The sequence below is a fragment of the Nesoenas mayeri genome (assembly GCF_963082525.1).
Source record: "Nesoenas mayeri genome assembly, chromosome: 21".
Classification (NCBI taxonomy): domain Eukaryota; kingdom Metazoa; phylum Chordata; class Aves; order Columbiformes; family Columbidae; genus Nesoenas; species Nesoenas mayeri.
The window spans coordinates 2,328,808-2,349,293 of NC_137571.1; the positions used below are offsets into that span (position 1 = coordinate 2,328,808).

At 57.9% G+C, this 20,486-nt stretch overlaps 1 protein-coding gene across 1 annotated transcript; it reads left to right on the top strand.

Annotated features, from left to right (window-relative positions):
• Nucleotides 1–8,829: 8,829 nt before the first annotated feature.
• On the top strand, nt 8,830–15,008 carry OPRD1 (opioid receptor delta 1; the record flags this gene model as incomplete). Its single annotated transcript, XM_080357766.1, has 3 exons — nt 8,830–9,071; nt 13,233–13,582; nt 14,476–15,008. The coding sequence occupies 3 exons, from the start codon at nt 8,830–8,832 to the stop codon at nt 15,006–15,008; spliced, it is 1,125 nt and encodes a 374-aa protein (XP_080213892.1).
• Between the last annotated feature and the right edge of the window lie 5,478 nt (nt 15,009–20,486).

A 20,486-nucleotide genomic window follows, 5' to 3' on the forward strand; every position in this document is an offset into this window, starting at 1 on the left:
CCCCTCCCTTAGCGGAACAGGCAGAGGAGGAAGAATTGAGCAAAGATTCCTCATTAAAAAGGAAACAAAACCCCACAGAAATCAGCTCTTCTCAACATTCAGCCGCAGCCACGTGCGCTCTTCCCTCTTGGGGCCGGGGCGGAGGAGATACCAGTGAAAAAGCCCCAATAAGTTCTATATAACCACCCCCTGCTGCCCAGGACCACATGAATTCCCATCCCTCTGCTTCCCATATCAGTAAATTGACCTAAATATTAGAGAGGAAAAAAATACCACATTGGCTTTTTCACCTGACACTGATTTTTCCCCCCGCCAGGAGCTCTCGGGCACTCGGCAGTTAAGAGCAGCAGATTAATCCTGAGTGATATAATGAAGCACCACGCGGCTGGGGGAAAGGGCTGGCGAGCAGGGGGTTTGCTCTCAGGATTATCACGATTTAGGGCAGATTCGGGTGCGGGCAGAGCACCCTGGTGGTGGGAAAGAAGAGAGGATGGGGGAGCTCAGTGGGATGCTCAAGGCTCAACCCATCCCCTGGTCCTCTGCACCCACCGCATGGACCAGGCAGGGTTTGAAGTGACTTTTCTAACCCTGATTTGCTTGTCTGCAACATCCCCAAGGTATCGTTACACCCGTTTTGAACCATCACAGCATCTCCCAGCCGCACGCAGCCCCTGGCTGATCATTCCCTTGAGCAAAAGACACCCAGGACAGCAGGCTGGGGTTGTCCACAGGCTCTGGTTCACCTCGGCCACGTTTGTGCCGCCTTTCTCCAAGGTCCCACCAGCCCAAAGCTGAGAGCAGCTGCCACTGAAGGCCACATTCTTCCAACGAGCTTCCTTGTCTTTCCAAAGTGCAAATATAAATAGCTCGTCCTGTAACGAAGCGCTTCCCCAGCCGCCGTGCCACCACCGCCAGCCTCCCAGCAAACCATTACCCACGGCGGCCAATTTACTCCCGAGTCTGGCAGGGTCAGCAGCCGGCAGCGAAGCAAATGCTAATTAATTGCAGTCTGCAAAGCAGCCTGGCCGAGCACGAACACGCAATTAGTGAGTTAACTGCAACCGCAAACCGCTGGGATCGTGGCTGCAGGGGCAACCGAGCTGCTGCCGGCTGTGCTGGGGAGGGACCCGCTGGGGTCCGCAGCGAAAGCTCAGGGTGACAGCAGGGACCTGGCGCTGGGGACACGGGGGTCACACTGCGCCCGAGGCCGCGACGTCCTGCACGTGCACCCGCGCTGCGCGCCCCGGTCCTGCGCCATCCCCGTCACCAGCCGTCCCCTCCGCCGCGGGGCCGCGCTCCCTCCGCCCTGTCATTCTGCAGGTAAACATGATATTTCCTCGGGGCGGGAGAGCTGTTCGGAATAGAAAAACTCCTGGTGATGGGAGATGCGGAGCCCCGGGAGGAATCGTGTTAATGTCCTGACATCGCCGCGGTGACTCATCCCGGCCCCCCCAGGATCCAGCTGCGCTTGGATACAGAGGAAGGTAGAGACGAGCACAAGGCGAGAGGAGAAAAACTGTTTCGCTCATAAGACATCTTGCCTACAAGGAATTCATAACAAAAAAGAGACGTTCCCTTACCATCCACCCACAGCTCCGGTCCTACGGCCACGGGGAGAAGGGCGCGTGGGGTTTGCTATGGGGTGGACAAGGAGAGAGGCTCATTTAGCAGAGAAACGGGAGCACTTAGCCTGGGAACGCTTCAAGTCATTAACGGAGTGCAATTATTAGCGGTTTTCTTTCCCCTGGTAGTGGGGTCGCTTTGCAGGCAGGAGGAGGATGGTGGGAAAAAATCCATCCTGGGGCTGGGAATCGGGTTGGAGCGAAACCTTGGGGTGGTTACGGGCAGATGCTGCCCCCCCACACCTGGCAGCCCCCCTGCTCCGTGCAGGCTAAAATCCCAAATAACAATATAAAAAAATCCCTTGAATCAACAGCATTTCAGCTAAGCCAGCAGCTCCATGAGCAGCCGACGTCTCTGCCCGCGCGGGGCCGGGGAGTGAGCGGGATTTGCACATCAAACGCGTCCTCTGCCCCAAACTGCCACCGCCAGAACCTCGGGTAAGGGGAAAACCCATCGGTTTCAGCCTGCTTTCCTCTCCTCTGTAAATGAACATCTCCTATGGACAGAGCCCAGGGCTTCGTTAGGCTCCAGCCGTTTAATATTGCTTTTAAAGTACGTGTGGTTGGCTCTCAGCTGCTTCACCCGGTTCTGCGCAGGGATGCTGGCGTTTCGGGTTTAGAAAATATAGATCTATATTTAGATAGGCAGACGGATAGATACAGAAGAAGAGCTTTCCCCATCATTGCACCACCACATTCACTTTTTCCTGATTTGTATTCTTTGTTTAACCGCAGGGCTGGGCTGGCCAACGGCTCCTTGGGGACATGGCAGTGAGCCGGGCAGGTTTGCAGCCCTGAAACGGTTCTTGAGCAATAAATCTGATAACCAGAGAAGAAGTCTTCCCTGTAAATGTCGTCCCAAGGCTGCGGCACGTGGGAAAGGGACGGGGACATGGGCAGAGGGACAGGGCGGGTGGCCCGGAGCTCAGTCCAGGCTGCGGCGGCTTCGGGAGCGAGAGGGAGGAAGATGCTGCAGAGCTCTGAGATGCAGGAGGAGGGTGAGGGGGGGAGTTTTGTGCCTTTTGGGAAAGAAAGAAAAGGGAGAGAGAAATCTCCTTCTGGGGACAGGCTGAGATTTGGGGTGTTCAGCTGGAGAAGAGAAGCTCCAGGGAGACCTTAGTGTGGCCTTTCTGGACTTAAAAGGGGATGAGAAGAAAGATGGGACAGACTTTTGAGCAGGGGCTGTTGTGACAGGACAAGGGGTGATGGTTTAAACTAAAGGAGGGAGATTCAGGCTGGACATGAGGAGGAATTGTTGCCCTGAGGGTGGTGAGAGCCTGGCCCAGGTTGGCCAGAGAGGTGGTGGATGAACCATCCCTGAGACATCCCAGGCCATTGATGGATTGCAGGATCATTTTGGTTGGAAGAAACCCTCAAGATGGAGCTCAAACTACCCAGGAAAGCCCATCCTCAGCCCCTTCAGGGTGCCCCGGGCTCACGTTCACCCCAATTCCCTCCGCCGGCAGCTGAAAGGTTTATTTCTCCAGCCCAGCTGTGTCTGGGAGCCGCATCCCGCCCGCATCCCCCCTCCCCAGGATGCTTCATTTACACGATGACTCACAGGTTGTTAACGCTCCCGACGCCGGGATGGGAAGCAGTGGAAAGCAGTGATGCCACCGCGAGAGCCAGACTGGGGGGGACAGCCCAGCCCCCCAGTCCTCGAAACCCAGGGGGACGCTGCCAGCTCCCAATCAATGCTCCATTGTCAGCCGAAGGCACCGAGCCGGAGGGGAGGTGAAAATACCTAAATAAGCAACAATCAGGGAAAAAAGGGTTTGGTGGGGATTGAGTTTCTTGGGGATACGGTGTTGTGTCCTTCGCTGCCAGCACGGCGCACCCTCCGCCCTGCCGTGGGGCCAGCCGTGAACCGGGGCGTGGAAAAGGGGTCAATATCATAAAATAATATAAAGAAATAAATAAAATAATAATAAATAAAAATAATAATTAAAAAAATAATCAGTTTGGAAGCATTTTTCAAAGAAATGGGATGAAGGTATTTGTGAGGACCCTGCGGGGGAGCAGGAGGCTCGGGGCGGGCCGGCACTGTCACCAGCTCCAGCCCAGCAGTGTGACCCTCCCTCATGTCCTGGGGACACTGAGAACCACACGGGGACACCGGTGGCATCGCCCCCGGGACAGCACTGAGCTCGGGAGTGGGACGGGTGCCTCCCGGCCCCAGCGCCGTCTCGCAGCACGCCCAGCGCTATGCAATCCCCGTCCCCGGAGGCCGCCTCGCTGCGCATCAGCTTGCTGCAGAAAACAAAGCAAACCCAACAGCAACCCTTCCTCCTCGCCATCCAGCCACGCGTGGCGGGGAGGCAGAGGAGGATCTCATCTGATTTTAACTCCCCTGATGGCTGGGCTTTGTTCTTTCCCAGCAGCTGCCCCGCAAGGTATGAAAACACCCAGATCTGTTGACGTGGGGAAATAAAAACTCACAAATCAGCCCATTTTCCTCTTCAAGGCCGATTTCCCTGTAGCTGTCGGCAGTGGGAGGGGAAGCGATGGGCCCCGTGGGGCCGGTGAGCAGCCTGGACCCCAGCTCGGCGGGTACCGGTGCGCCTGGCTGATGCTCGGGGAGCATCTGGTCCATTCATCCCTCCTCTTGCAAGCCCCAAAATATCTCAGACCTACAGAAAACAGGGTGACCCTCAAGATCGAGTCCAACTGTTAAGCCACCACTGTCACTGTCTCTTCCTCGCAGGACAGGTTGTATTTGCTACTGAGAGCAAAGCCATGGAAAAAAAGCCCCTTTCTTGGCAGGGTGTGGATGAAACATTCAGGAAACTTTCCAAGCAGCATCTGATTTTGACTTTTGGTGAGGGGTTTATTCATTTGATGCCACCATGGGGTTATTTTGGCTCCTCTTGAGCACTCCATCAACAAATGCTTTTGTTGAGGAGAAGTGGAAAAGCAGATGAAGAGATGGAGGAAAAAGGCACGTTACACACATAGGGTGTCCCTGCCCATGGTCCCATCCAGCATCGCTCCATGCCAGGGCGATAGGGGGTCATGGGCAGTGCTGGGACGCGGATGCAGAGCCCACGGTGGCATTTGAGCCTGTCCCCGTCCCCGCAGGAGCGACTGCAGATGGTCTGGGTGGTATTGGCTTTAGAAGCAAACCCCTGCGTAAATCACACACCTGCGTGAGCAGCGTCGGGAGGCGAGAAAGCAGCACACGAACCGCGGCGCAAGCCAAGGGAAACCTGCGCATCCAGGGCTGCTTGTCTTGCCGAAACAACCGCCAAAGCAACTGAAAGTCATTGCGTCTGGCTGCCCCAGCACCGCTGCTTCGATTTTGGGCAAAAATCCAGTGAAAAAGGAAGCCAAGCACCGGGGAGAGGGAATAAGAAAATCATTGTTTCGGCTTTATGTATCATAGCCCTGAATTGTCACAGGCAGAACTTGAGCTCACTGCCAAACTGGAAATGATCTCAGTATATAAATATGTATATATATTTATATGTTTGTATATTTATACACCTGGCAGAGCTGCCCTGGCTCCCACCTGGGCCCCACGGCCACCGGCACCGGCTGCAGCCATCCCGGCATTGCCGGAGCCCCGGGTCGAATCCACCGGGACCATGGCAAGACAAGGTGAGCAGCACGTGTGGAGACTCAGGGTCCCCCGAGTTCCAAAAATCCCTGGGGAGAAAACATCTCCCCCATTTCCTCCTCCATTAACCTCCAGAGATTCCCGTGGATTCCGATTGGAGTCCTGCCACAGCAGATTCATGGCTCCCGCGTGTCATTTTTACGGCCATTTTAATTAAAACCAATGAATTCCAGAGGGAAAGAGGCTCTTCCTGCAGGGAAATGCCCTTTGTCAAGTTTGCAGCCTCTCAGTAAATCAAACCGCCGCCGTCGGCAGCCGTGGCTGTAAACCCCGCAGACGGACCCGAACTCGCCGGGCAGTCGCGCTGTGAGTTCTCCTCCCCGGCACCGCGCTCGCCGCCCCCGTGTGATTTAATTCCCGAGCTGGGGCTGTTTGGAGGGGGTGGGAGAGGCAGCATCCTCCTGTTATCTGAGGAAAAAATACGAGCTAAGGCGATGCCACAGAGAACTTTGTAAGAGGAGCGATCCCCAAGGGACAGCAGGGCTTAAAGTGTCAACGATAGAATTTGGGGTGCAAAGGAAGCGGGGAGCCCTTGGTCCTGGCTGCGGACTGAGCAGCACCGGTGATGGGGGTCAGGATTTGCAGGAGCCATCTCTGCCCTGCTTCCTGCGCCGTCCTCAGGCTCTGCACACGGCCATGGGCCATGCTGTCCTCTCCAAAGTGACTCCCTGCCTCAGTTGCCCCAGTTTTGGAAACCGTACCCATGGCAGGTGGAGCAGCAAGGACTGAATGCAGGCAGATGAGCGGCAACGCTCTTTAAAGATTTTCCATTTGTTTTATGTATCCACTGGGTTTATTTTTAGCATTCCAGCAGAAAACAGAACAAAACAAAACAAAACGCCGGAGCTGAGCGGAGAGGACATGTTTGCTGGAACCTGCCAGGATGATTAGTCCTTTGCAGATAACTCTTGGAAAAGGGTCAGTGTGGGGTCTCTGGCCATGCCGGGAGCTGAGAAAAGGGATGAGCCTCTTCCCAAGAGCTCCGCACCGACACTAAAATCTATTTTGCACTCCCCGACCTGATGTTTCCCTCCCGCCGGGAGCGATTCAGCAGCCAGGCTGCATCAGAGCTGTGCACAGCCGGGACGCGTCACCTTCCCCGGGGCCTGGGAGGCTGTTTGCACCGCGGGAAGGTGTTTAAATCTGTGCCCCAGAGGATGTGTGTGGGACGTACCCTTCCGCCTCACCTGGGCTTTCGGTGCCTCCTTGCAAAACCAGGGATGGAAACACCTTCTCCAGCCCGTGGAGGCTGTTGCAGCTCGTGAGGATGCAAAGGGCAGGACCCAGGGCAGATTCAGCACATTAAAGTCATCCCAGGCTCCCAATTCCTGCCTGTTCCCACCCATCCTACCCCATCCCATCCCACCCCACTCCATCCCATCCCCTCCCACCCACCCCATCCCATCATACCCCATCTCATCCTACCCCATCCCACCCCATCCTACCCCATCCCACCCCACCCCACCCCATCCCACCCCCTCCCACTCCATCCCACCCCATCCTACCCCATCCTACCCAATCCTACCCCATCCCACCCTATCCCATCCCACCCCATCCCACCCCATCCCACCAAACCCTCACTCCATGATGGCAAAAACCAACCGTTCATCATTGCTGCCTCCTCGGTCAGTGCCATCCCATCCCATCCCATCCCATCCCATCCCATCCCACCCATCCCATCCTACCATATCTCATCCTACCCCATCCCACCCCATCGTACCCCATCCCATCCCATCCCATCCCATCCCATCCCATCCCATCCCGCCGCATCCCACCACATCCCATCCCACCCCACTCCACCCCACCCCATCCCACCAAAACCCTCACTCCATGATGGCAAAAACCAACCGTTCATCATTGCTGCCTCCTCGGTCAGTGGCCCAGGAGCTGTTTAGCATCTCAGCCACGGGATGAATGAAAAGCTGTTAATTCCCTCCTCGGCAGTTTGATGAGGCTCTTGATGAAATAAATATCTGGATGTTTTGACACCGCAGGAGTTTGATGCTGGCAAAGTGCTACACAGCCTGAACACCCCATCTCCAGGGTTGAACCAGCTGCCAGCCCTTCCTCCACGTCCTGTGTCCCCTGCCCTGTCCCTCCTGGGCCAAAATCACCCCAAATTGCAGCAAATCCTCCTCCCTGGCCGAGGCAGTGCTGTCCCAGCGAACAACAAGGAATGAACCCTCCCCAAAGTGAAAAGGCGATAGTGGCACCTGAAACCCATGTCCCCAAACCCCACATCTGCTGGGTTTCCAGGAGAAATAAGACTCCTGCCTCTCTGCTTTGCGAACCATGAACAGGGGACACCTGCTGAGGGATTGCCCAAAGAAGACAAGGGGGATGGCAACCCATAAACCCAGCTCTGCTGAGGAGGGGGTGCTGAGGGGTCCGTGTTTGCACCCCCACCCTGCAGCATCCCCCTAAATCCCCCTGCAGCAGCATCACTCCTTATCCCCCCAGCACCCCTCCTGAGCCCCCCAGCATTGCTCTCCAAGTCCTTCTTCAACAACCCCCCCCACCCCACCGAACCTTCCCCCCAGCCCCCACCTCACAGCATCCTTCCCAAATCCCCCTGTAACATCCCCCCAAACCTCCTCAGCGTCCCCCAAATCCATCCAGCACCCCCCAAACATCACACCCCACAGTATATGGGGGGACGAGAACGAGAGGGAGAAGAGGGGCAGGTCGGTGGGGGAATAGAAGACACCCCGGCTTTGCTTTGGGGACAAGGGGGCTGTTTGTCTCCTCTTCCTTCTTCCAGACAAAGACAACCTGAAACAGCCATAACGCCGAGATACATCGCACCCCCTCACGCCCGGGCCCCCCCGGGATGCTCGAGGCCGCCCCCGCAGCCGTCGCCGGCTCAGAGGGAGGGAGGCAGGCAGGGATGGGGGGGGACAGACCGGGATTGGGGTAGGCAGGGATGGGGGGGACAGACCGGGATTGGGGCAGGCAGGGATGGGGGGGGACAGACCGAGATTGGGGCAGGCAGGGATGGGGGGGGACAGACCGGGATTGGGGCAGGCAGGGATGGGGGGGACAGACCGGGATTGGGGCAGGCAGGGATGGGGGGGATGCAGGCAGGGACCCGGGGGGTGGATGTCAGGCAGCGGCTGGGAAGGCAGGATCGAAGTGGGGGGATAGGCAGGGACGGGGAGGTGACAGCGACACGGGGGAAGACACGCAGGTAGGGACCCGGGCGGGAGAAAGGCAGGAACGGGAAGGCAGGCAGGGATGGGAGGAGGCGGACACCGGAGGGGGTGACAAGGACCTGTCGCGGGGAGGAAGGCGAGCACGGAGCCGGGGGAGGAAGGCGGGGAGCGGGAGGACAGACAGGGAGCAGGGGGAGGACGGCGGGGGAAGCAGGCAGGGAGCTGCGGACGGGAGGTGGGAGCGGGCAGGGGAGGGGGCAGGCGGGCGGGCAGAGCCGCCCCCGGCCCCACGTGGCTCGGGGGACACGCCGGGTTTATAAAGCGTCCCCGGCCGGCGGGCGGGTGCGGGAGGCGGCGGCTCTTGCTGGGAGCGGGGCGCGAACCCGCGACCCTCGGATGAGCTCGGCCGCCACTGCGGGGCCGCGGCCGCCCACGGGCCATGGAGCTGCCCACGGAGATGCCCACGGAGCTGCCCACGGCGCTGCCCACGGCTGCCGGCACCGCCTGGGGCAATGGCACCGCCTGGGCCCCCCTGCCCGGCCATGAGGCCAACGAGACGGGGCCACCGTGGGGCAAGAACGCCACGTCCATCCTCATCGCCATCGTCATCACCGCGCTCTACTCCGTGGTGTGCGTGGTGGGGCTGCTGGGAAACGTCCTGGTCATGTACGGCATCGTCAGGTGAGAGCGGGGCGCTCCGGCGGCACCCCACGCCGGCCTGGGTGTCGGGGAGGGCGTGAAAAGGGGATGGGGGTGTGAAAGTGGAGCGTCCGTGGGGTGAGTGTGCATCATGTATGAGATGGTAGCCAGAGCCAGTGTGCACCAGGGGTGAGCGTGGACCATGTGCAAGGTTTGAGATGGCAGCAGAAGTGAGCATGACCCCGACCTGGGTGTGCGCCAGGGGTGAGACAGCAGAAAAAGTGAGCGTGCACGGGGTGTGAGCGTGCACCGCGTGTGAGACAGCAGCATGAGTGAGTGAGTGTGCACTGGCACTGAGTGTGTCCAATGTTCAAGACAGCAGCAGGAGAGAGCGTGTGCACCAGGACAAAACATGTGCCGTGTGCGAGAGAACGGCAGAGGTGAGTGTGCGCCGGGTGTGCACCAGCAGCAGGAGCAAGGCTGGGTGTGCACCAGCACTTGTGAGCACAGGTAGCACTGAGATGAGTGAACCCGACAGGTGTGACACGTGTGAACAGTGTGTGCGCGAGCACACATTGGGAACATCCATATGCTGTGCAAGAGGAAAAAGCAAAGACGGTGTGTGCACAGAGCAGCACGAGGGCTGCGTGGGAGCCAGTCCGGGGGGTAAGCTGGGGGACACAGCACAACCCCAATGGCCACGTGTACCTTGGCCTCACTGGTCACACCACAGTTTCAGAGGTGACAAGCTGGGGGGATCTATTTCCCTATTTATTTCCAGCACACAAATGTCCCTGCTAAGTGCTGCCCTGTTCACAGGGAAGCTCCTGAGTGCCCCCCCACACACTCCCCAGCCGGGGGAGGGGGGCTGGGGGCCTCCCACTGGTACCTACCCCGATCCATCACTGGGACACGAGATGCTCAGAGTGTGAATCGCCCATCCCAGCCCATTCCCGGCTCTGCCACGAGCTCCTGTTGGTGCCGTCAGCGGCTCCCGCAGCCGCCGGCTCCTGCGTTTCTCTAACAAAGAGCTGGGGCCGCATCGCCCAGCCCCAGCTCGCACCACGGCCGAGCTGTCCCTGCCGCCCCCTCGGCAGAGAGACCCACTCGTGTCTACCCTGGACCCCGCTCTGGCTCTGTCCAGCCGCTGTGGGGGCAGAGGCACCTCTGCCGAGGGTTTCCCTGGGCAGGGAGGGGTCTGCTGGGTCTCTGCACCGCAGGATACGCACCGGGACCCCACTGCCCCCGTTTTCGGTAGATGGGGGCACGGTGAGATGCTGCTGTATCCATCCCAGCGTTTCTGCCAGGGTGTAAAATTTCTTGCCTGTACCAACAACCTCTTTGTCCGAGATGTTGGTTGATCCTTTCTGGGTAAAATGGGTTAATGTGGCCAAGGTTCAGTTTATATGGGACAAAAAAAGCCAAGTCCTGCAGACCACAGGACCCCCGCCAGAGCACTCCATGGTCCCCAGGCCCCGCTGGCAGTGGGGACGGGAGCCGTGGTCACTGTCACACCACTGTCAGTGACGGGGCAGAGGCTTCGCCAGCTCCAGCCCGGCAGGAGGGAGCCAAGGTCTCTGTCCCTCCTCCTCTACACACCCCCTCCCAAGGGCTTGTCCTGGGGGGACGATGGGATTCATGGGGCTAATCCCAATTCCCATCACCCCAGGGGCTGCTGAAACCCCAGCCAGGGCAAAAACCCCAGACTGTAACTGAATTTAGGCAAACCCCTGGACTCCTTATTTTTAACCATTTCCAGTCCTTCTCCCCCCAGCGCTTCCAGCCCGTTCCGATCGTTACGGGAGGTCAGCCCGGCGCTGCGCTGCCTGCGCACGGAACGAACGCGGTGACTCACCGAGGGGAAGGAACCCAGCCCGAAACGTGCCCGCCAGCCGTGCCGAGCTGCCCGGCCCCTGGCGCCCGGCTCCCCGCTCTTTTGGGGAGCTCTGCGGTGTGTTTTCACACTCCAGAGGGTGGGCGGAGGGGCAGCGGGACAGAGGTGCCACTCACTGACCCTACTCCACACCAGATGGGGTTTTTCTCATTGACTCGAGGCAGCTTAAAAAAATCAGCCCTGGACTGAAGAAGCAAATTAAGGTTGGGGAGACGTAACACCACGCACAGTGTCACGGTGAAGGATGAGGGTTATTAGACCCCCCCCCAACTGGATCTGCTCTTGAGAGGAGGGAAGGCGCTGTAAAGAGACAACGTTAATGTACAAACAGCATCCTCCCCATTTCACTCGCTCGGTAAGCTGATGTTACCCAGGCTTCAGGAAGCCGGGCTCTACAGCGCCCAGAGCCCATCCCCGTGGTTTCTAACCCCTTCTTCCCACCTACCAGCTGATGCTGGAATTAAACACATCTCTCAGGAATGAATAATGACTGTCCTCTGAGCGTCTGGATGGCGGTGCTGTGGACAGGCACGGAGCCCAGCACAGGGTCCTTTGCACGGCTGAGCCCACCTGGAGCTTCCCCGGGGTTCAGCGGCACAGTTGCTCCATGTCAGCAGCATTTAGGTCAGGACTAGTTAGGCTCCACTGGGGAAAACCTGTGTCTGCACACGATGAGGCTGTGAAATGGGATCTGTCCGGGTTCAGACCTGGCTGATGGGGAGCTGGTTGTGGCCCTGGGGACATCTCCTGATGTCACCTCTCGATTCCCTCGCAGCCCATGTGAGCAGGGCTGGAGCGCATCCTGTGGGGTGCAGGGACCTCGGGGTCCCTGGGGACACAGTGCTGAGGATGCTGCAGATTCCGTACGTGCCAGGGAGCAGGTACATGCAGGACACTGCTCCATGTCCCCAGCCGAGCTCCCCAAACGGGCACTGGCACCCCAGAGCACCCAGCACAGCCCGAACCCAAATCACCCCTTCCCTGGAGCAGCCAGAACACATCCGCACCCCCGGAGGGAGCTCAGCATCCCCCAGCACCCCCCGACAGCGACCGGCGCTGCAATTACCGCCGCATTGTCAGGCGCTTTTAAACCCCCCCCGGCAGCGATCTGCAGCTGCGAGCTCTGGCGTGCGAGCGCCCACGTCACCGTCACCGCAGAGCCCATCGGCCCCGCCGGCTCCTGCACTGCCTGCAAGGGCACCCCTGGCCTGGGCCTGGGATTTGTTAAGCCGGGCTCTTTAAGGCAGTGGCTTTTAGCAGCTCCGAGACCTTTGCAAGCGGTTTTCTTGCACTTATTTACTGAGAGGTTTGGAGCGCGAAGGGTCCTGGGAGTCCATCCCCTCCAGCCCCATCTCTCTCTCAGCACCTTCCAGATTGTTTCGTTCAAGTGCATAACTTCCCAGTCAAGGCACTCGCTTAATTGCGAGGCACTCGCTTAATTGTTTGGCGGCCTGGGGAGCTCCATCAGCAGAAGCGGCCAGTTCGCTTTGCTGCAGGGGATGAACCTCGTTCCTGGGGCACCGGCTTCATTACAGCTTTGGGGGGTCAGCAGGATGGACCCCCGGTGGGTTTGACCCCGAGCTCGGTGCTGGAGGGGGCTGAATCCTGAACCAAAACCCCAACCCAAAGCCTCCTAATTTAACTCCAGGGACTAAATTGTCATCTCCATCATCCCCGTCACCCCCATCACTGCTTTGCCCTCCCCAGCACAGCCCCGTCCTGCCCAGGGTTACAGCCCCGTGTCCCCCCCATCCCACCGCCCTGGGCACATCTGGCGGAGGCTGGGAAGCGCTTACCCAGCACGGCCGAGCACATCTGGCAGAGCACGGCATGAATAACGGATTTTTTCCACTTTGCTCAAAACAAAGCAGAGATCAAAGACCAAAGAAGTGTAAGTCTACCTGAAATTATTGTTTTTTTAATCTAGGTGAGCCAAAACCCGATAATAACATGAATTCTCAGCTTTTTTGTTTAACCTGGAATGAAACTTTTCTAAGAGATGCATTGGCAAAAAGAGCTTGGAAAATAACACTAAACAGAATTGAAAAGGGCTTTTCAAGGGAAAGACGTTTTTTATGCTGTATTTAGAATTAAAAAAAGTTCAACTCATCTCTTTGCCCCCTTGGGCAAGCGGCTGCTGTTCGAGGTCAAGGCCAACGAGAAGGGAACGCCCTGGGCAGCCTGTTCCGGTGCCCAACAACCCTTTCCAGGAGGAAATTATTCCCAATATCCAATCTAAACCTCTCCTGGTGCAACTTGAGGCCTGGGCATGACCACCTGTAATGGTTCCCTTCTCTGCCAAACCCCAGGTACACCAAGATGAAGACGGCCACCAACATCTACATCTTCAACCTGGCCCTGGCAGACGCGTTGGCCACCAGCACGTTGCCCTTCCAGAGCGCCAAGTACCTGATGGAGACCTGGCCCTTCGGGGAGCTGCTCTGCAAAGTTGTGCTCTCCATTGACTACTACAACATGTTCACCAGTATCTTCACCCTCACCATGATGAGCGTGGACCGCTACATCGCCGTCTGCCACCCGGTTAAGGCCTTGGACTTTCGCACACCGGCCAAGGCCAAGATCATCAATGTGTGTATCTGGGTGCTCTCCTCTCTCATTGGGGTGCCCATCATGACCATGGCGGTCACCAAGTCAAAAGGCAAGTGGCTTTTGGGGAAAGGTCCCCTCCTGTCCCATCTGTTCATCCCAGGGGTGACCTGGCAAACCCAAACCATCTGGTCCTGGAGCAGATTTGAGCTCAGTTGCAACAGGGGAGGTTGAGGTTGGATTTGGGAACAATTTCTTCCCCAAAGGGCTGTGGGGCATTGGAACAGGCTGCCCAGGGCAGTGCTGGAGTCACCAGCCCTGGAGGGCTGGACGGACGGACATGAGGTTCTCAGGACATGGAGCAGGGACAGGGGTAGGAAATGGTTGGACTCAATGATCTTGAGGGTCTTTTCCAACCAAAATGATTCTGTGGTCTCTCCATGGGACCACAAGCATCCCCTGCCATGGAAAAATCATCACCGTGTTATTTTCTACCTTGGCTGCAGTGGTTGGAAACTGTTTCAGAACTTGTCCTCCCCGTTCCCCATCTCCAGTCCAGCCAACGTGTCTCCCCAGCTCCTGGGGTGCGAATTGGGTGCCTAAAACTGCTCCTAATTACAAAGTCCCCAGCTGTCCCACACTGAGATCTGCAGCTCCCGTGGGAGGACACCAGGACCCTTGGCTGTTGAGAGAGCTCTGGGCATCCTGGGGAAGTGGACAGGTCTCAGTGGAAGGTGACACAGGGACGTGTCCACCATGGGGACAGCGTGGGGATGGCCCAGGTGGCTTTGCAGGGAACAAGTCCTTGGGTCACCCCACCCACGACATCCCCTCATCACCCCAAGGGCAGGGGGTTGGTGGCACAACTGGGAAATTGCAGCGAGGTGCCGGCAGGTGGCCATGCCTCTCCTTGTGTTTTTAGCAAGGAGGGACGTGTCCAGCCATGATGACGCAGGTGACATTCTCACAGACACTCCACCTCTCCCTCTTTGATGTCTCCCACAGACGGGAAGGTGCTGTGCACGCTCCAGTTTCCTGATCCCCCCATATACTGGGACACCGTCACCAAGATCTGCGTCTTCATCTTCGCCTTCATGGTCCCCATCTTGGTCATCACCATCTGCTACGGGCTGATGATCCTTCGCCTGAAGAGCGTCCGGCTCCTCTCGGGCTCCAAGGAGAAAGATCGCAACCTGCGCCGCATCACGCGCATGGTGCTGGTGGTGGTGGCAGCCTTCATCATCTGTTGGACGCCCATTCACATCTTCGTCATCGTCTGGACACTGGTGGACATAGATAAGAAGAACCCCTACGTGGTGGCCAGCCTCCACTTCTGCATCGCCCTGGGTTACACCAACAGCAGCCTCAACCCCGTCCTTTACGCTTTCCTGGATGAAAACTTCAAGAGGTGTTTCCGAGAGTTCTGCCTGCCCTTCCGAGCCCGTGTGGACCAAACCAGCTTCTCCCGCGCCAGGAACGCCACCCGGGAGCACGTCTCCACCTGCACCCCTTCCGAAACACGCAACAAGCCGGCATGACTAGACGTGGGCAGCCTCCAGCGGGGCTGCCGGGGCCGCGGCGGGGACGACCTGCCCTCGGAGGTCACCCAGGTCACCACCACGGAGCTCTAACAGAGCGGCAACTGCCGATAACGCCACTGGGTTTCTGCTCAGACTGACAGCAAGTGACTGCAATGAGGTTTTTTACATCCTGGAGAAGCAGGGATGGGGGAACCAGGACTCACCCAGCAACCGAGGGACCAAAACCTAGGGACCAAAACCTAGGGACCAAAACCAGGGGAGGCTGAGGTTGGATTTAGGAACAATTTCTTCCCCAAAGGGCTGTGGGGCATTGGAACAGGCTGCCCAGGGCAGTGCTGGAGTCACCAGCCCTGGAGGGTTGGACAGACGGACATGAGGTTCTCAGGACACGGGGCAGGGACAGGGGTGGGTTAATGGTTGGACTCCATGATCCTGAGGTTCCTCTTCCAACCAAAATGATTCTACGAAAACAAGAGGCAAAGTGGGCAGAGCTGCTCTGCTGCTGGTCCCGCTGTGGCTGGGGACAGCCCCAAATACCCAGCAAGGGCTGTCACCTCCAGCATGTGGCTATCGGCAAAGTCAAATCATCCGGGGACACCGCGATGTAATGACCATGTGCTGTATGGACCGAGGTGGAAACGCTCTGGTGGCAGGAGGGGACTGTGCTGGGGGTGATGCCACATCTTGGGGCCTCGGTCCATCCCCCCTGAGCTGTGTCCAAAAAACCGCCAGAGATGGGAATAGAAAACAATGCAGCTCCAGAGACAGCATTATCAAACAGCCTCAAACCCGGAGAAAGAATTTCACTGCAGTCCTTCGAACCAGGACAGGCCCCGGAGGACAATTTTCTGCTGTTAATGTCATTACTGCATTATTTTGAGACCTCTGACCGCAGCGGGGCAGCCCTGGACACGGGTACGGCCGGGGACGGGTGGCAGGACAGAGCAGGACACGTCCCGAGCTCCCCCGCGTCCACCTGCCCGTGCCAAATTCCTGCAGCCCAGCGCCCATGGGGTGACAGGGGTGACAGGGCTCCTCACCCCTCTGCCGCCAAACACATCACGTCTAAGAAAAACAGCTCATTAGGGCAGCGATTTGTGGGGGCAGGAGGAGTTTCCCACAGCGCTAAAGTGAGTGGGATGGACTGACCAGCCCTGCTCTGCCTCCCCTGCCGCTGGGTGAAGGGTGAACAGCACTGCCCATATCTCCTTTAGGTATCACCACCCTTCCCTAATTCCCCAAGCAGGGGAGTGTAAGTGATTTCTGTGCCCATGAGAGACAGATATTTGGGATTTCATGGATCATCCGTCGCTCTGAGCCCCAGGGCGGCGCATCCCGCAGGACCCCTGGACCACGTTATCTATCTCCAAACGATGACCGATGTGTCCCCCCTGCTCCCCGCATCCCCCCAGGAACTGTGACTTTCCCTTCCTCTCCTCTTCCCGCCGCCCTGGAGGTGGATGGGCTGAGGAAGAGGAGGAGGAGGCAGCAGTAATAGCATTTAGCGGACAAATGGATGCAGCTGGAGGAAGCAGGCGAGCGCGCGGCTGCACCTGGGGCTGGCGGGATGGAGAGCCTGGCTTGTGTCTCTGCTCTTGCCAGTTGCATCAATTTAGCCTAATAAAGGCCATTACCTCTCCTTCCCAGCCCGACCGCCCTCCGGAGCCGGTGGAAATTGCGGCCTCTCCTCTCGGAAGGCAGAGCTGACAGGCAGCCCCAGCGGATTCTTTTCTTTCTCAAAGGAACCAAATAGGGTGAAATTGCCCGTTTGGATCCCAAAGCAATCGCTGCTCAAGTGTGTGACTGATCCTCCTCGTCTCCTCCTTGGACAAAAGCTTCTCACTTGATGTTGCATCAGCCCGGACACCCCCAGCCCCTGCCCGGGGCTCCTCAGCATCCGTCCCTTTGTCCCCTGCCGGCCGTCTGTCCATGGGAGGGTGCACGGAGCATCTGGTGCAGGGGGACAAGCAGCATCAGCTCCAGGACTGGAACTGGGGGAAAACCCCCCAGGATCCCACGAGTTTGAGCTTCAGCACCATGAGAAGAGAGACTGAGGTGTCCGGGAGGAGCCGGAGACCAACCTCTGGCTCTTCACCTCCCCTGAGCTGGGGTTCAACCCTGGGCAGCCGTGCTGGGAAACGCTCCTGGTTTGGAGCCGGTTCCTGGTGAGGTCCTGGCAATGGCGGGTGTCCCTGTGGATGCGGGTGTCCCTGCAGTGGTGCGTGTCCCTGCAGGGGTGGGTGTCCCTGTGGATGCGGGCGTCCCTGCAGTGGTGCGTGTCCCTGCAGGGGTGGGTGTCCCTGTGGGGGTGGGTGTCCCTGCAGGGGTGGGTGTCCCTGCAGGGGTGGGTGTCCCTGTGGGGGTGGGTGTCCCTGTGGGCGTGGGTGTCCCTGTGGATGCGGGTGTCCCTGCAGTGGTGGGTGTCCCTGCAGGGGTGCGTGTCCCTGCAGGGGTGCGTGTCCAACGCTGTGCACCAGGACATATTGGGTTTCACTCCAGACTTCAGCATGAAGCTGAATTCTGGCTCAATATCTCCATTTGGGGAATCACTCTCCCCCCCTAAAATGTGGTGATGACTCAACATCACCGATCTCTTTAACCCACCCCAGCCAGTGCCTCAGTTTCCCCTGGAAGCCCCGACCTCGTCACCAGGGCTGCCAAAGGCACGAAGCGGAGCCGTTTCCACCCGCAGCAGCCGCGGGTGGTGGGAACATGGTGAAGAAACGGGGGACACGGCGGGGCTGAGCTCCCGTCATCCGGATGGGGCATCTCTGCCCTTCGGGGACCCCCCGTCGTGTTGGGGGGCACCAAGCTGCAAGTGCTGGGGGCCGCGGGTTGGCTTGGGGCTCCCCACACAGCTCGGCCGCCCCCAAAGCTCAACCCCACATTTCCCATCCCAGTGGGGGCTTTTTTCCTGCTGGAAACGTGCCTGCGATGGCCTTAAAGCGGGTTAAAGGCTTCAAAGCTCAGGGTGCAGGACACGGCGAGATTCGCGGCTTTTCTCAGCTTAGGTTTTGCTGACTTAAAAAGAAATAGAATATTCCTGAGGAAAAGGGGACGCTGATGGCAACGGAGCCCTCGGTGACACGGACCTGGAGCGTCACCCACCGACATCGCGGTGGGCGCTGGGGGCTGATCCAACACCGCACCCACCAGAACCAGCCCCCCCAGTTTGGGCTGGGAAATGGGGGTCGGATCCTGACCCTGGGTCGCACCGCTGGGAGCTTTAACTGCCCACACAGGGCTGTGAGGCGGCTCAAAGGGCGCTCTGTACCCTTATATATTTATGTGTATATATATGTCTGTCTATAGCCATATGAAATTACAGCCACCCCATCCCACCCCCGCTACTCCGTGTGACGGGACTCGGGTCTGAACCTGCGTCGGCCGGGACCTCACAACACATTTCAGCCGGGATTTCCAGCCCCGGCCCTCGCGACTCGGGGCTTTTCAATGGCATTTCCATATAGGAACCACACTTTCTGAAAAATAAATGTATTATAATAAGCGCTAGCAAGCAGTTTCCAGCTCTGCTCCGAGTCCCGGGTGCTCAGAACAAGGAGGGTGCTGTGCCGGGGCTTGGGGGTGATGGGACAAGAACCGTCTCCGCAGTTGGTACATCTGTAATGGGAAAAACTCACCTTTATGGAGCCCTAAATCCCTGTATTTTACCAACCCTGGTACAGAGGCCCCTGCACCGCACGGGATGGTCATCAAGATACAGTTTTAATAGCTCAAACTCCGGCCCGAATTACGTTTGTAATTTAAATGCAAATGAGGATTTAGTGAAAACGTAACAGAAATGGGTGTTGGAGCCTGTAACTCCGCTCCCGCTTAATGAGACTTCGGATTTCAGCGCATTTATCGCTTCTGCCGCGTCCATTCGTGGTTTGTGATTTCCCAAAGAACAGAAGCACAAAGAGCCGTGAAATTCAGGTTTCCAGGATGGAGTTTGTTTCTGGGGGGGCACCAGAAAACGAACCCAGACCCCAAATCCGGCAGCTCCAGTCAAACCAGCAGCCGAAAGTCGCAGCAACGGGCCCCGCCGGCCCAGCCCTTTCCAGCCCAACAACACGTTTGCTGCTGCAGAAAATGTGGTTTGTTTTCTTCCTTAATTAATCCGCCAAATAACATACTAATGTACCAGGCTTTGTTCTTCCGCATGTGATTAATTACGAAGCCGCCTGTTCCTTTGTCTGCACCGCAGGTTGGGGGTGGCGGTGACTGCGCGGTGGTGCAGGTGGACATGAGGGAATGTGGCTGCAGCCGGGCTCTCCAGTGCTTATTGACTCCTAATTCATAGTTTAAAATGGAAAATAGAAAATCATTTAAATAATTTAAAATGGAAAATCCAGGTTCCAGTGTAAGTTGGGGAATGACCTATTAGAGTGCAGCGTAGGGGAAAGGGACCTGGGGGTCCTGGGGACAGCAGGGTGACCATGAGCCAGCACTGGGCCCTTGTGGCCAGGAAGCCAATGGGACCTGGGGTGGGTTAGAAGGGGGTGGTCAGTAGGTCAGAGAGGTTCTCCTGCCCCTCTGCTCTGCCCTGGGGAGACCACACCTGGAATCTTGTGTCCAGCTGTGGCCCCTCAGTTCCAGCAGGACAGGGAACTGCTGCAGAGAGTCCAGCGCAGCCACCAAGATGCTGCAGGGAGTGGAGCATCTCCCGTGTGAGGAAAGGCTGAGGGAGCTGGGGCTCTGGAGCTGGACAAGAGGACACTGAGGGGGCACTCATTCATGGGGATCAATATGGAAAGGGGGAGTGTCAGGAGGATGGAGCCAGGCTCTGCTGGTGACAACCAGGGACAGGACAAGGGGCAATGGGTGCAAACTGGAACACAGGAGGTTCCATTTAAATTTGAGAAGCAACTTGTTGGGGGTGAGGGTGGCAGAGCCTGGCCCAGGCTGCCCAGGGGGGTTGTGGAGTCTCCTTCTGTGCAGACATTCCAACCCGCCTGGACACCTTCCTGTGTAACCTCATCTGGGTGTTCCTGCTCCATGGGGGGATTGCACTGGGTGAGCTTTCCAGGGCCCTTCAACCCCTCACATTCTGGGGTTCTGTGATTCTATGAAAAAGAAAAAAAGACACCATGAATAGTAATAATTATTAGGAATTATGATTTTATTTCCATCCGCCTTCATAGTGACAAGTTCTGCCCAACTCGTGCTGTTTTTCTGGGCCGGGAGGTTGGGGACCGGCCCTGGGGGGGTTGGTGTCACCCGGGCTCCTGTTTCCCGGCTCCTGGGGTGTCCTGAGCCGGGCGAGACATTTTCTCCATCTTTATCTCATTAAAGGAGATGATCTGGGATCTCAGCGGCTCTGGGAGGGGACAGAGTGCTCCACACAATGCCATTTCAACCCAGTTTCCATCCCCAAAAGGGCCAACGTGCTCACACCAGACCTGGTTATACTGGGATATACTGGTTTGAGCTTTAATGCTGGGACTCAGGGAGGTGAGACCATCACGTGCAATG